The 14133-nt window shown below is 46.0% G+C and overlaps 1 protein-coding gene across 7 annotated transcripts in view; it reads right to left on the minus strand.

Annotated features, from left to right (window-relative positions):
* The window catches only part of DTNBP1 (dystrobrevin binding protein 1), a 174274-nt gene that overhangs the window by 144900 nt on the left and 15241 nt on the right, over positions 1-14133 (minus strand). For all 7 annotated transcript variants that reach the window (XM_037893091.2, XM_037893089.2, XM_037893090.2 and 4 more), the window contains one exon: positions 810-870. In XM_037893091.2, the coding sequence (XP_037749019.1) occupies positions 810-870 (61 nt within the window). The remainder of the gene's footprint in view (positions 1-809; positions 871-14133) is intronic.

Genomic DNA, 14133 nt, shown 5'->3' on the forward strand with positions numbered 1-14133 from the left:
GAAAGGCTCTGGCAGCAGGAAGATAACAGGGCACTACACTGCCAAAAATATCAGTGTATATGCGTGAGGCACTGCTTAGAAATGTCGAGAGCTCATGAACGGTATATATCGTGGGGGATCAGGCATGTATGGCACTCTATCTCCTAAGGCACGCCTCACTGTGTATACTGCAATTATACCCCAGCTAGCTGGGCGTGCAGTGTCTGTACATTACATGCTGCCACAAGTGAAGATGTACCTTAAGTCACCCATCTGGTATAGTAAGGAGTTTTTAAATCTGAAGCAACAGACTTTGTAGGAATTTTGGAAATTCTGCTTCAACAACTACCACCTGCTAAATACAATAGAACCTCAAAGTTACGAACACCAGAGTTACAAACTGACCAGTCAACCACACACCTCATTTGGAACTGAAAGTACACAATCAGGCATCAGCAGAGACCCAAAAAAAGCAAATACAGCACAGTACTATGTTAAATGTACATTACTAAAAAGAAAGGGAAAGCAGCATTCTTCTTCTGCATAGTAAAGTTTCAAAGCTGTATTAAGTCAATATTCAGTTGTAAACTTTTGAAAGAACCACCCTAATGTTTTGTTCAGAGCTACAAACAACCTCCATTCCTGAGGTCTTTATAACTGAGGTTCTACTGTACAGGATTAATCCAGTAAAAACAGTCAAGTCCAATTTAACAATTATCCAACTGTAATGTAATTTGAATCATTTATCAAAATACTGATATTTATTAGAATTTTTTTAAAAAGTTTCACAGCTCTTCAGATATTTTAACAGATGTAATGTTTTTTCTTACCTCTCCAGCTTTTGCACATTCCTTAGCTCCTTTGTGAAGGGCTGCCCAAGTGTCTTCATACCTGAACAGAATAAAAATTAAAACTTTTGTGGTTATGCTTACCATAAATTCAGTCCCAACTCAAAACAAACGTTATGAATGTTGGTGTTTCATCTTATCTGTGTATTTCTAAATGCAAGTTTCACATTAGTAGCGTATTTGTCCCAGTTGAAAACTTTGCATTTGCTGCTTAGTGCTCCATGGATTTCCTAAACTGCTAATTAACCTGCTAACTAACACAGCCAAGTAATATCTTCAAAACTGTACAGAAAAAGAGACAACTAAAAACACTAGTCCCATGAGGAAAGCAATAAAATACTTAACATTAAAGATCTTATAATTGTATGTAACAAAAATAGCATTCTGAATAGGATATTTATTTTCTTAAAAGGTATATTTGCCTATGGAATCTGCACTCAGAATACATACATCCATGTAAACTTTTACTGGAACACTGAGTAAGACCATTGACCCCAGAGTTATCTAAGAAGCTTTTCATCCATACAGTGACTGTTTATTACAATGCCAGGTGCACTTCCAGATGCTGCAAATATAAACTATTATTTTGATTATTTACAGTAGCACCTAAAGGATTGAGGCCCCACTATAAGAAGTTATTTTGGGCTGATACATCTAAGATATACAAGTATGTGTAAAATACATCAGAATGAATTATGGAAGTGCAATATGCGTTTGCATAGACCAGGGTGGATTGATTTATATGGGGCAGGCAAACTTTTTGGCCTGAGGGCCACGTCGGGTTTCGGAAATTGTATGGAGGGCCAGTTAGGGGAGGCTGTGCCCCCGGCCCCTATCCTCCTCCCCTTGCTTCTCTCTGGCCCCTGACCCCCCCCCCCCCGGGACTCCAGCCCCATCCAAACCCCCCACTGCCTGTCCCCTGATTGCCCCCAGAATCCCTGCCCCTGACTGCCCCCCACTGCCCCATCCAACCCCCCTCCTTCCTGACTGCCCCCCGGGACCCCGCCCCCATTCAACACCCCCCCCCCCCGCTCTCTGACCGCCCCAACCCCATCCTCACCCCCTTTCCCTGACCACCACCCCGAACTCCCCTGCCCTCTATCCAACCCCCCCCTGCTCCCTTCCCGCGCAGCACAGAGCACCGGTGGTTGGCGGCGCTACAGCCGCATCGCCCAGAGCATTGCCCAGCCACCCAGAGCATTACACTGGTGTAGTTGGACCATATGAACTGGAACCATAAACTCACTGAACATTAAATCCCACCAAATGAGGGTAAATCCATCCTCACCATCGTATCCACTCATTATACTGCACACCTGAACATAGCCATTATATGAACAACATAACCCCATATCTCAATGTCTGTACTTTGACCCGTTAAACTTTTACCCCCAATCGGGGACATTGCAGATTAGGTATTCCTTACACCACCCATTCCTAAACCGAATTTCGCACCCCTTGATAATCTGTACCTTATTCCCTAATAACCAGAAACTTCTATGCTTAAACTCTGTACCATTTTCTTTTTACTTCAACATTTTAATAACATTATTAAATTGCTCTCCGTAACTGCTACCAGTAGCATATTCCTACGCAGAGCAGTTTAATACACTACACCGCCAGCATGTCGTGCCGAGGCTGCGGGGGAGGGGCCGGGGGCTAGCCTCCTGGGCCAGGAGCTGGGCAAGAGGGTCCTGTGGGCCGGATGTGGCCCACAGGCCGTAGTTTGCCCACCTCTGATTTATATCCAAGTGATTTAAATCACCAACTTTAATCATGATTTAAATCACAAAGCAAGAAATCTTGATTTGTATTTTAGTTATTTACTCAAGAGGTCAATTCTCACTGGTTGGTAACCATTAAGCCATGCTGATTTGCAGCAAAGTATACCCTTTACACTAAATTTGGTTCTTTTTTGCTAACCAGGAGGAGACACTATAGCTACACACTGTTAATTAAGCTGTTAATATACCTCATTTATTCAGATTCCTAATTTTTTACACTTTTTTATTATTATAAGTGGTGAATTATGCATATTTCTTATTAACTCTTTGGAATTTTCCCCTCCATACACACACTTGTGATTTGTGTCAAGCTGCAACAGGATGAAGATTAGAATTCAATTAAAATGCATAAACATAGCATTTTTTAATGATTTAACAAAAGTAATTTAGATATGCTGGACTCCTAAGAAAGAAGTTTAACACATTTTGCATTTAAAACTAACCAGTGTATTAAACAAAGGAAGTATTTGTAGTAGTGAACTGAGCTGACAGTGACTAGAAACAAGGGCCCAAAGGCACAGACACACTTAGGCACCTCAGTCTGGGTTTAGGCACCACTGTGATTCATAAAACTTCCGCATACCCCTGTAGGTGCCTAAACTCACAATGTCTAAATTTTCAGGGGAAGAAAGTTCCAAGCTTCCACTGCCTCACTCTAGGTACCCAGATGCCCAACTCCTGCCTAAGCCCCAGAGCAATGCATGAATGGGGGAAGAGAGGCATTTGCCTGCCTATCTCACATGGGGAACCTCATCCAGTAGGCGATCTCAAAGGCCACTACTATATCAGGTCCCATTCAAAACCTGGTCGGAGGACGACTAGTTCCAGAAGGATCTATGCGTAAGGCTGGCATGGAAGAAAGAAAGTGTTTTTGGAAGAAGTGAACATATAGGCAAAACGACTAGCATAACTGGTGAGGCATAGCAGGGGACATGAAAAAGTACAAAAGCAGGTCAGTAGGAAGGACCTACATTACAAAGGAACTTGAAATGGTAAGTACCAGAAGCCTGTACACGGTCTACTGGAACAGGGAAATCCAGCAGAACTCTATATTGCAGGGGTGGCCAAACTGTGGCTCACAAAGCATATGTGGCTCTTTTACAGTTAAAATGTGGCTCACAGAGCCTTCCACATTCCCCCATTCTCCACCTACCAGAGCTCAGCACCTCTGCCTGCCAGCAGGGTGGTGGGGTAAGCGCTTCTGCCCAGAAGGGAGAGGGGGTCTTGAGGCTTCAGCAGCAGTAGGGCTGAAGCCCGGAGCCCCAGCTCTCGAACTTCTGAAGATTGTCGTGGGCAACTTGGAGGGTCAGTAAATTAGGCCACCCCTGATATATTGCAATGTGGTTTTGGCACTAAGCATTAGAAACTGTCACCCTGACACATACCAATGTTTTTGAAAGATGCCCGTTTCAGACTTATACATTCAGAAACAAAAGCGTACAAAGATTAACCACTTTTCATCACTAGCCACTACTTCTATTTCAATAGAGAAAATGTTGTCACACTGGGCCCTGGTCTACACTACAAGTTTAGGTTGAATTTAGCAGCATTAGATCGATTTAACCCTCCACGTGTCCACACGACAGCCATTTTCGTCGACTTAAAGGGCTCTTAAAATAGATTTCTGTACTCCCCCCCGACGACAGGATTAGCACTGAAATCGACATCGCTGGGTCGAATTTGGGGTAGTGTGGACGCAATTCGACGGTATTGGCCTACGGGAGCTATCCCAGAGTGCTCCATTGTGACCTCTCTGGACATCACTTTCAACTCAGATGCACTAGCCAGGTACACAGGAAAAGCCCTAGGAACTTTTGAATTTCATTTCCTGTTTGGCCAGCGTGGCAAGCTCATCAGCACAGGTGACCATGCAGTCCCAGAATCGCAAAAGAGCTCCAGCATGGACTGAACAGGAGGTACTGGATCTGATCACTGTATGGGGAGACGAATCCGTTCTATCAGAACTCCATTCCAAAAGACAAAATGCCAATATATTTGCCAAAATCTCCAAGGGCATGATGGGACAGAGGCTACAACAGGGACCTGCAGCACTGCCTTGTGAAAATTAAGGAGCTCAGGCAAGCCTACCAAAAAACCAAAGAGACAAACAGCCGCTCCAGTCAGAGCCCCAGACATGCTGCTTCTATGATGAGCTGCATGCAATTCTAGGGAGCGCCCCTACTACTACCCCACCCCTGTCAGTGGACACCTGCAAGGGGGGAGTCTCACGCAACAGGCATGAGGATTTTGGGGATGAGGAGGAGGAGAAGGATAGCACACAGCAGGCAATAGGAGAAACCATTCTTCCCGACAGCCAGGAACTGTTTATCACCCTGGAGCCAATACCCTCACAACCCTCCCAAGGCGGGCTCTCGGACCATGAAGCCGGAGAAGGCACCTCTGGTGAGTGTACCTTTGTAAATATAATACATGGTATAAAAGCAAGCATGTTTAATGATTAATTTGTCCTGAAGACTTGGGATGCATTCACAGCCAATGTAGCCCCTCCTTTTAAATGGCCAACCCAACAGGTGCTTGGTATGTGAAAGGAGGGTGCTGCTGTTTGAAACCATTTCCACACATTATGAAGGTTGAAAAAGCCGAAAGACTGTGGCTTACCATGGCTGCCTGCAAGCCAAATTCTGTTGCCCAGCTCTGTATGTGTGATCTCACACCAAACCGGCAGGCCTTCAATATAAGAGACAAAATGCGACCTTGTACCGAAAGTACGTGTGCTGTGTAATGTTAACAGCTTGGTTCACCATGAAAGAGTCTACCCATTGTTCTCTAAAATGTGTCTCTTTAAATACTACTCTCACTTTTTTCCCTCCCACAGCTGCAAATGTTTCAACTCTCCCTCTGTTATCTCCATCCTAGAGGCTAGCGCAGATAAGGCAGTGAAAAAAACGCACTTGCGATGAAATGTTCTCAGCTCATGCAGTCCTCCCGCACTGAAAGAGCTCAGCAGAATGCTTGGAGGCAAACAATGTCAGAGTCCAGGAAAGCAGAAAATGAACGCAAGGACACGAGGAGGACTTGTGGCACCTTAGAGACTAACCAATTTATTTGAGCATGAGCTTTCGTGAGCTACAGCTCACTTCATCGGATGCATACTGTGGAAATCACAGATACTGTGATTTCCACAGTATGCATCCGATGAAGTGAGCTGTAGCTCACGAAAGCCCATGCTCAAATAAATTGGTTAGTCTCTAAGGTGCCACAAGTCCTCCTTTTCTTTTTGCGAATACAGACTAACACGGCTGTTACTTTGAAAGGACACGAGGGACGACCAAGATGAGAGGAGGCAAGATGCAATGCTGAGGCTACTGGGGGATCAAACTGATATGCTCCAGAGTCTGGTGGAGCTGCAGGAGCACAGACCGCCCCTGCAGCCGGTGTAACTGCCCACCCTCCTCCTCAAGTTCCATAGCCTCCTCACCCAGAAGCCCAAGAACATGGGGGGGGGGCGCGCAGGCGGGCGCCTCCGGGCACCCTACCACTCCACCCCAGAGGACTGCTCAAGCAACAGAAGGCTGGCATTAAATAAGTTTTGAAGTGCAGTGTGGCCTTGTCCTTCCCTCCTCCCCTCATCCACCACCCCACCCGGTGCTTCCCTCCTCACCCACCCCTCCCAGGCTACCTTGGCAGTTATCCCCCTATTTGTGTGATGAATTAATAAAGAATACATGATTTTGAAACAATGACTTTATTGCCTCTGCAAGCAGTGATCGAAGGGGGGAGGGCGGTTGGCTTACAGGGAAGTAGAGTGAACCAAGGGGCGGGGTTTCATCAAGGAGAAAAACAGAACTGTCACACTGTAGCTTCGCCAGTCACAAAACTGGTTTTCAAAGTTTCTCTGATGCGCAGGGTGCCCTGCTGTGCTCTTCTAATTGCCCTGGTGTCTGGCTGCATGTAATCAGCAGCCAGGCCATTTGCCTCAACCTCCCACCCCGCCATAAACGTCTCCCCCTTACTCTCACAGATATTGTGGAGCACACAGCAAGCAGCAATAACAATGGGAATATTAGTTTTGCTGAGGTCTAGCCAAGTCAGTAAACTGTGCCAGCACGCTTTTAAACGTCCAAATGCACATTCTACCACCATTCTGCACTTGCTCAGACCATAGTTGAACAGCTCCAGGGTGTTCAACTATACTGTCCAGGGTGCCAGTGTATGGCTTCATGAGCCAGGGCATTAAGGGGTAGGCTGGGTCCCCAAGGATACATATAGGCATTTCAACATTCCCCAACAATTATTTTCTGGTCTGGGAAGTAAGTCCCTTCCTGCAGCTGTTCAAACAGACCAGAGTTCTTGAAGACGCGAGCGTCATGTACCTTTCCCGGCCATCCTACATTGAGGTCGTTTAAACGCCCCTTGTGATCCACCAGTGCCTGCAGCACCATTGAAAAGTACCCCTTGCGGTTTACGTACTGGCTGCCAAGGTGGTCTGGTCCCAAGATAGGGATCTGCGTTCCGTCTATCGCCCCACCACAGTTAGGGAATCCCATTGCAGCAAAGCCATCCACTATGACCTGCACATTTCCCAGAGTCACTACCCTTGATAGCAGCAGCTCAGTGACTGCGTTGGCTACTTGGATCACAGCAGCCCCCACAGTAGATTTGCCCACTCCAAATTGATTCCCGACTGACCGCTAGCTGTCTGGCATTGCAAGCTTCCAGAGGGCTATCGCCACTCGCTTCTCAACTATGAGGGCTGCTCTCATCTTGGTATTCTTGCACTTCAGGGCAGGGGAAAGCAAGTCACAAAGTTCCATGAAAGTGTCCTTACGCATGCAAAAGTTTCACAGCCAGTGGGAATCGTCCCAGATCTGCAACACTATGCGGTCCCACCAGGCTGTGCTTGTTTCCTGGGCCCAGAATTGGCGTTCCACAGCATGAGCCTGCCCCATTGCCAGCAGGATGTCCAAATGGCCAGGGCCCGTGCTTTGAGAGAAGTCCTCATCACTCTCATCACTGTGCTGCCATCGCCTCCTCGCCTGCTTTTGCAGGTTCGGGTTCTGCACATACTGCAGGATAATGCGCAAGGTGTTTACAATGCTCATAACTGCCGCAGTGATCTGAGCGGGCTCCATGCTTGCCATGGTATGGCGTCTGCAGGAGAGGAGAGTTGCAGCAGAAGCAGTGGCTAAAGATGGATGCCACGAGAATAGATATTTATAGAGAACGACGAGCGGACCTGTGAGATGGATTCAGGAGAGCAAGAGAGCAGAGTTGCAGTGGAAGTGGTGGAGGACGAGTTAGCACCGCACACATTTCCCGAGGAAGAACACACATACCCGGGAGCCCATGGCAGACAACATGGAGAAATTCAATATTGAGACAATAGCAGCAGAGCAGAGTTGCAGCGGAAGCAGTGCATGACGACGGTCAGCAGCACCCAGGAGGACCAGAACAGATCCCGCGAGCTGCAGCAGAAGCAGTGGATGACGATGGTCAGCAGACCTACTGCACTGTCTGCTGCCAGCAGCACCCAGGACACAACAGCAGCGTCAGTGAGCTGGGCTGAGAGGGCTGCACGCTTGTCATGGTATGGCGTCTGCATGGAAAAAAGGCGCGAAACGATTGTCTGCTGTTGCTTTCACGGAGGGAGGGGCGACTGACGACATGCACCCAAAACCATCCACGACAATGTTTTTGCCCCATCAGGCATTGGGAACTTAACCCAGAATTCCAATGGGCAGCAGAGACTGTGGGAACTGTGGGATAGCTACCCACAGTGTACTGCTCCATAAGTCTATGCTAGCCACGATAGTGAGGACACACTCTGCGTATGTCCACACTAAGCTCATTAAGTCAGCAATCAACTGTATAAAACCGATTTCCAAAAATCATCTTCTATAATATTGACCTAATTTCATAGTGTGGACATACCCTTGGACTACTTAAACATAGGCCAAATGAATGCAGTGTCGTTTTCACTCCCACTTCAGAAACTGTGCAGACCAATGTTGACATACACTTTGTGTCTGGCATGTACTAGACACAAACTCAGCCATCAAAGAATATCAAAACAAAGCTTTGAAAAATAAAACAGTTGAACAAAGACCACTAGCAATTTATGAATTTGGCAAAAGCTTCCAAGAAAATACATGAGCGAGGGGGAAAAAAAGGCAATAAAAAGCTTCTAGAAACATTATGTGAATAAAACAGGAAAGCCTTATGAAACTGTAACAAAATACTTTAACACCCTTTCATATGGAGACCACTTGACCCTCCGGCAGGAAGAGAGATTAATTGGTTAGAGGTAATAAACTCCACAGGTTACACAGTGGTAAAATATAAATGGCACCTAAATTAAATAAAGGTCACTCACCAGAAACTGTAGTTCTTAGAATATTGCTTCTGCATATTCACACAAGATATGTTTCTCCATTACCAATGAACTTCTGGTACTTTAGAGTGCACACTAGGTTCACACACACACACACACACACACACACGTGTCCCCTCTCAAGTCTGAAAATGCAGATCCAAGGCTATAAGAGGGATGAAGGTCATTCTGCTAGGGCTAAGGTGGTTTCAATGGTGTCTTTCCATAACTTCCCTAATTTGGAGATTTGTACTTTTTCTAGCTGGAGTTCTATGCATATATTTTATTCAGTACTAATCTCAATTTGGAATCTGGATCTGATCCTCATTTTGGCATGGCAGTTGTGCAAGTACTGCACATACCTTCCTAGAGGTCTTACTCTTTGGTGAACTTGTATAAGCAAGATTATGCTTATGCAGCAGCAATTCAGGTAGTTTACCGGTAACTGAATGCTGAATAGGAATAGTAGTCCCTCTATTTTTATCCTGCAGTGTTACAAAAAGTTTGAGGAACTTTTTAAATCCCCTGGCTTAGTCAAGGGAAAAAAAAAAAAAAAAAAAAAACACTAGAAGGGTTTGGTATTCTCCCACCCAAACACACACATAGGAAGTATGGAGCCTATCTTCTCTCAAGACAGATTCTGGGGAAAAGGGTAGGAAATTAATGGCCTGTTTAATGACAAACTCAGTTACCACTAACTGGAACCAGGTTTCAGAATATCACTTCAGACCTAGAGGAAGAGAAGAGACTCAAGAGACACTGTAGGCTAATTTAAAGCTTTCACAAAAAGCTTTTTATTTTTAAAGCAAAGTAGTTTTTACAGGGATTTGTAAAGCAACTTCTAATAAGTTTCTTAAAGTAGTTTTGAAAGGTGGCATGAGAGCCTTATGAAAAAAGGGTCACTTATATAACGGGGACCAAAGGAACTAGATTAAAGAGATATCAACTTGACAAATCACATCCAACATTTTTCTACCTATTCTTACAAGCACCACCTAATGTAAACAGGACAGAAAAATAACTATAACAAAAACAAATGAACTGCATTTTAGCGGGTTCGCTTTCATAAGTTTTTATAAACGCCCCAATTAATAAGTAAAAAGAAAGCAATCATTCCATTTTTAATTTCTCAGATATTGGTATTAATTTTATTCAGAAGTTCATTAATTTAGTCAAATGGATTTTGACCAATTTCATTATGATTGGACAGTAATGGAAATACAGCATGGAGGTAGTAACTAGGAAGGATTGGACAAACAAGCAGAGAATTTTAAATGGCAGTATGAATATGTGTGTGTCTTTCCTTGAGCTATGGCTTGATTCAGTAGATTTCAACTGTAATTATTCAGGATTATTAAACTCATGATCAATGGATGAGAACATTTATATTTTAAATTTGAGAAATCTTAGTCTGAATAAGAATACATCATACCCTTTTAAATGGCTTCAACATATAAAGCAAAAATAAGCAGTAGTATGCAAAAAAGGCAATTTTAAGTGGTTGAGTGTCAAGTAATTTTATTCTAAAAATAACTACAAGTTTATACTATAGACTCCAGAAACAAGAAATGACAGAGCAGACCTCAACTGCCAATGTAGGGATGTGACTCCTATTTCAGTCACATGGGGTACTTCCTATGCCTTAGGGCAGGGGTGGCCAACCTGTGGCTCCAGAGCCACACGTGGCTCTTCAGAAGTTAATATGCGACTCCTTGTATAGGCACCGACTCCAGGGCTGGAGCTACAGGCACCAACTTTCCAATGTGCCTGGGGGGGAAGGGGGAGCTCACTGCTCAACCCCTGGCTCTGCCACAGGCCCTGCCCCCACTCCACCCCTTCTTGCCCCCTCCCCTCAGCCTGCAGTGCCCTCGCTCCTCCCCCCTTCCTCCCCCACCGAGCCTCCTGCACACCACGAAATAACTAATCTGCGGGGCTGCCGGTGGGCGGGAGGAGCTGGGAGGGAGGAGCTGATGGGGGCTGCTGATGTATTACTGTGGCTCTTTGGCAATGTACATTGGTAAACTCTGGCTCCTTCTCAGGCGCAGGTTCACCACCCCTGCCTTAGGGGACACCATCATAACCAGTGATGAGCTGCCAAAATCTTAACTGGTTCCCTCCTCACCCCACGAGGGGGTCATGGCCCACCCCTGCCCCCCGGGACTCCTGCCCCATCCAACCCCCCACGTTCCTTGACGTGTGCCCCCGCCCCGCCCCATCTACCCCCCTCCCCTGTCTGCTCCCAGAACCGGGCAGGAGGGTCTCGTGGGCCACTGTAGTGGGTGTCTGCCCCGCCCCTAAGAGCCAGAGGGACCTGCCGGGGGGCAAGGTGGGCAGTCCCGGTGGTGCTTACCTGGGGCAGCTCCCAGGAAGCATCTAGCAGGTCCCTCTGGCTTCTAGGGGCAGGGTAGCGTAGCTAGGGAGGGAGCAGGGGGAGCGGCAGCTCCCCCCACTGATCACATCAAAAATGGCGCCTTAGGCACTGACTTCATGGGTGCTCTGGGGCTGGAGCACCCACAGGGAAAATTTGGTGGGTGCAGAGCATGCATCAGCAGCTCCCTGCCCGGCCCCAGCTCACCTCTGCTCCGCCTCCACAAGCAGTGGCTTCACGCTCAGGCCCAGGGAGGCGGAGTTGAGCTGGGGAGGGGAGCCGTTCCCCTGCACCCCCCCCGCCCCGAGTTACCTACTGTAGTCCAGGCGGCCGTCCTCACGCCCTCCCACCCCAGCTCCCCTCCGCCTCCCTGGGCCTGAGCACGAAGCACCGCTTGCTTCTCAGCCCTCCCAGGCTTCCTGCGCGAACAGCTGAAGCTCCAGCTCACCACTGATCATAACTAATTATTAGAGAAAGGAAAAGAAAAAGTTACAATAGCTCAACAGAACAAAAACAATGATTGCTTCAGTTGCAATCTCTTCCATATGTCTCTCTGTGGAGACCTTTCAACAGAAATTATATCTTTGAGTGTGGGTCCACCTCTGGCAGGGACTCTCTTCGAGGAAAGTTAAAACCAAAGTCTATTATTCCCAAAACCAGTAGAGAGCTCTGTCTAGTGAATCATAAATAATAAACTTTATAGATGGGTAAAAAGAACTTTCAGAAAGCCTTTGAGAAAGTCCCTCACCAAAGCCTTTTAAGCAAAGTAAGGGATAAGAGGGAAGGTCCTCTCATTGATCAGTAACTGGTTAAAAGATAGGAAACAAAAAGAGTAGAAATAAATGGTCAGTTTCAGAATGGATAGAGCTTAATAGCGGGGTCCCCCAAGGATCTGTTCTGGAACCAGTGCTGTTAAACATATTCATAAATGATCTGGAAAAAGGGTTAAACAGCAAGGTAGCAAAGTTTGTACAATACAAAATTATTTCTGATAGTTAAGTCCAAAACTGACCGTGAAGAGTTACAAAGATGTGACAAATGGGCACAATCCAGACTAAAAGGGGGCTGCATCACCCCTCCCCTACAACCCTGGATACCTTACAATGCCTCACTTTAGTGGCTCCCATCTGAGCCACTCACAGCCTTCAAGCATGCAAGCCACACCCTGAGTGTCTATGTGTAACTGCACCTTGTTAGCTAAACCCTGGCTCTCACTAGACTTGGTTGTACTATATGGTGACCCAACACTCCAGTCCCAGACCTTCCCAAGAAGCATATATCCTGTACTGCCCACCCCTTTCCTGGAAAGTACAAATATAGTAAGTCTGTTATTCCTTTACGGGAATAATATGGCAATTTATTACCTTAAATAGTCACCCAGACACTTCAACTTAAACACACTGTATTAGATCAAACAGTAAAACACTGGCCTGTACAGAAAGCTGCAAGCAGGGACTTTCTTTCCAGACCAGAAGATTCCATGTAGAAACGCCCATAGTGATCCTGGGAGACCCAGCCTACCCCTTACTCCCATGGCTCATGAAGCCTTACCCCATAATCCTTGACAGCAGCAAGGAGCGCTGCAACAGGATCAGCCAGTGCAGAATGACCACGGATGTGCTTTTGGCAGATTAAAGGGTCACTGGCACTGCCTTTTTGACAGGTTAGACCTCAATGAGGAAAATATTCCTATGGTCACAGCAACATGCTGTGCTCTGCATAACATTTGTGAAGCTAGGGGGGGAAGTTTCTACAGGGTTGGAGCATTGTGGTGGATCATCTGGCAGCTGATTTTGAGCAGCCAGATACCAAGGCTATTAGAGGAGTTCAACATGGCGGGGGTGGACCTATTTGAATAAGGTAGTCTTTGAAGCAGCATTTTGACAGCCCCAGTAATGTGTTTTTCTTTAATATATTCAGTCAGGCATTGTTTACTTGCTACTTTGAATGACCCTTGTAATGACTGCTGCCTGAGCGTTAACTGTAGTCTGCAAATGTGCCGACTGCCATGGTGTATGGATTTCAGCAGCAACCACGATATGTAGGACATAAATAAAGAATCGTATTTCTAAGACTAAATATTTATTAAACAGTAATACACAGATTTCCATTTTTTTTTTTTTTTTTTTTTTTTTTTTTTTTACAAAGGACTTGACATTGAGGAGCACTCTCAAATGAGGCTCTCACAGCTATGTGCAAGGCAAGCTGGCATTATGAAACATCTCCCTAGGGGTGGAGTGCAAAGGGTACTGCGACGGGCTGGAAACATGTGAGGAACATGTGGGAAATTTTGGAAGGGCATGGAATGCAGTTCTGTATGGGTTGCTGCAGGAGTCGAACATGGTTGTGTTCTGACTGCAGTGAAATCAGGGACCTCTGCATCTCTGTTTGGTCCTCTATCTGATTTATCATCCACTCCTGCCTGCCCAGTCTCCTCTCCTGGCTATCAACTCTGAGTTTTTCCACTGATTGTCTCTCTCCATGCTCTGTGCTCACTATCTGCAGTATCAGATGATAGCAGCATTTCTCTAAACATGACCTCCTTACTCCTCCTCATTTGCCTCCTTTCTCTGACAGAGGTGCTCTGACGGTATGTATGTGGCGGCCTTCAAGGCCACATCTGCAGAAGCAAAAGAAACAATACACAGAGGCAGTATTGTGAGTGCACTCAGTCTTGAATCATAAAAGTTACATACTCCTTGTCATGAATATAGGGGTAAGGGTAGCAACCTTTATATATCCTTGGCAACTGTACTGTATTGCCTTATCTGTAAAGGGTTAAGCAGTTCAAATAACCAAGTTGGCACCTGACCGGAAGGACCA

The sequence above is a fragment of the Chelonia mydas genome, chromosome 2, assembly GCF_015237465.2.
Source record: "Chelonia mydas isolate rCheMyd1 chromosome 2, rCheMyd1.pri.v2, whole genome shotgun sequence".
NCBI lineage: Eukaryota > Metazoa > Chordata > Testudines > Cheloniidae > Chelonia > Chelonia mydas.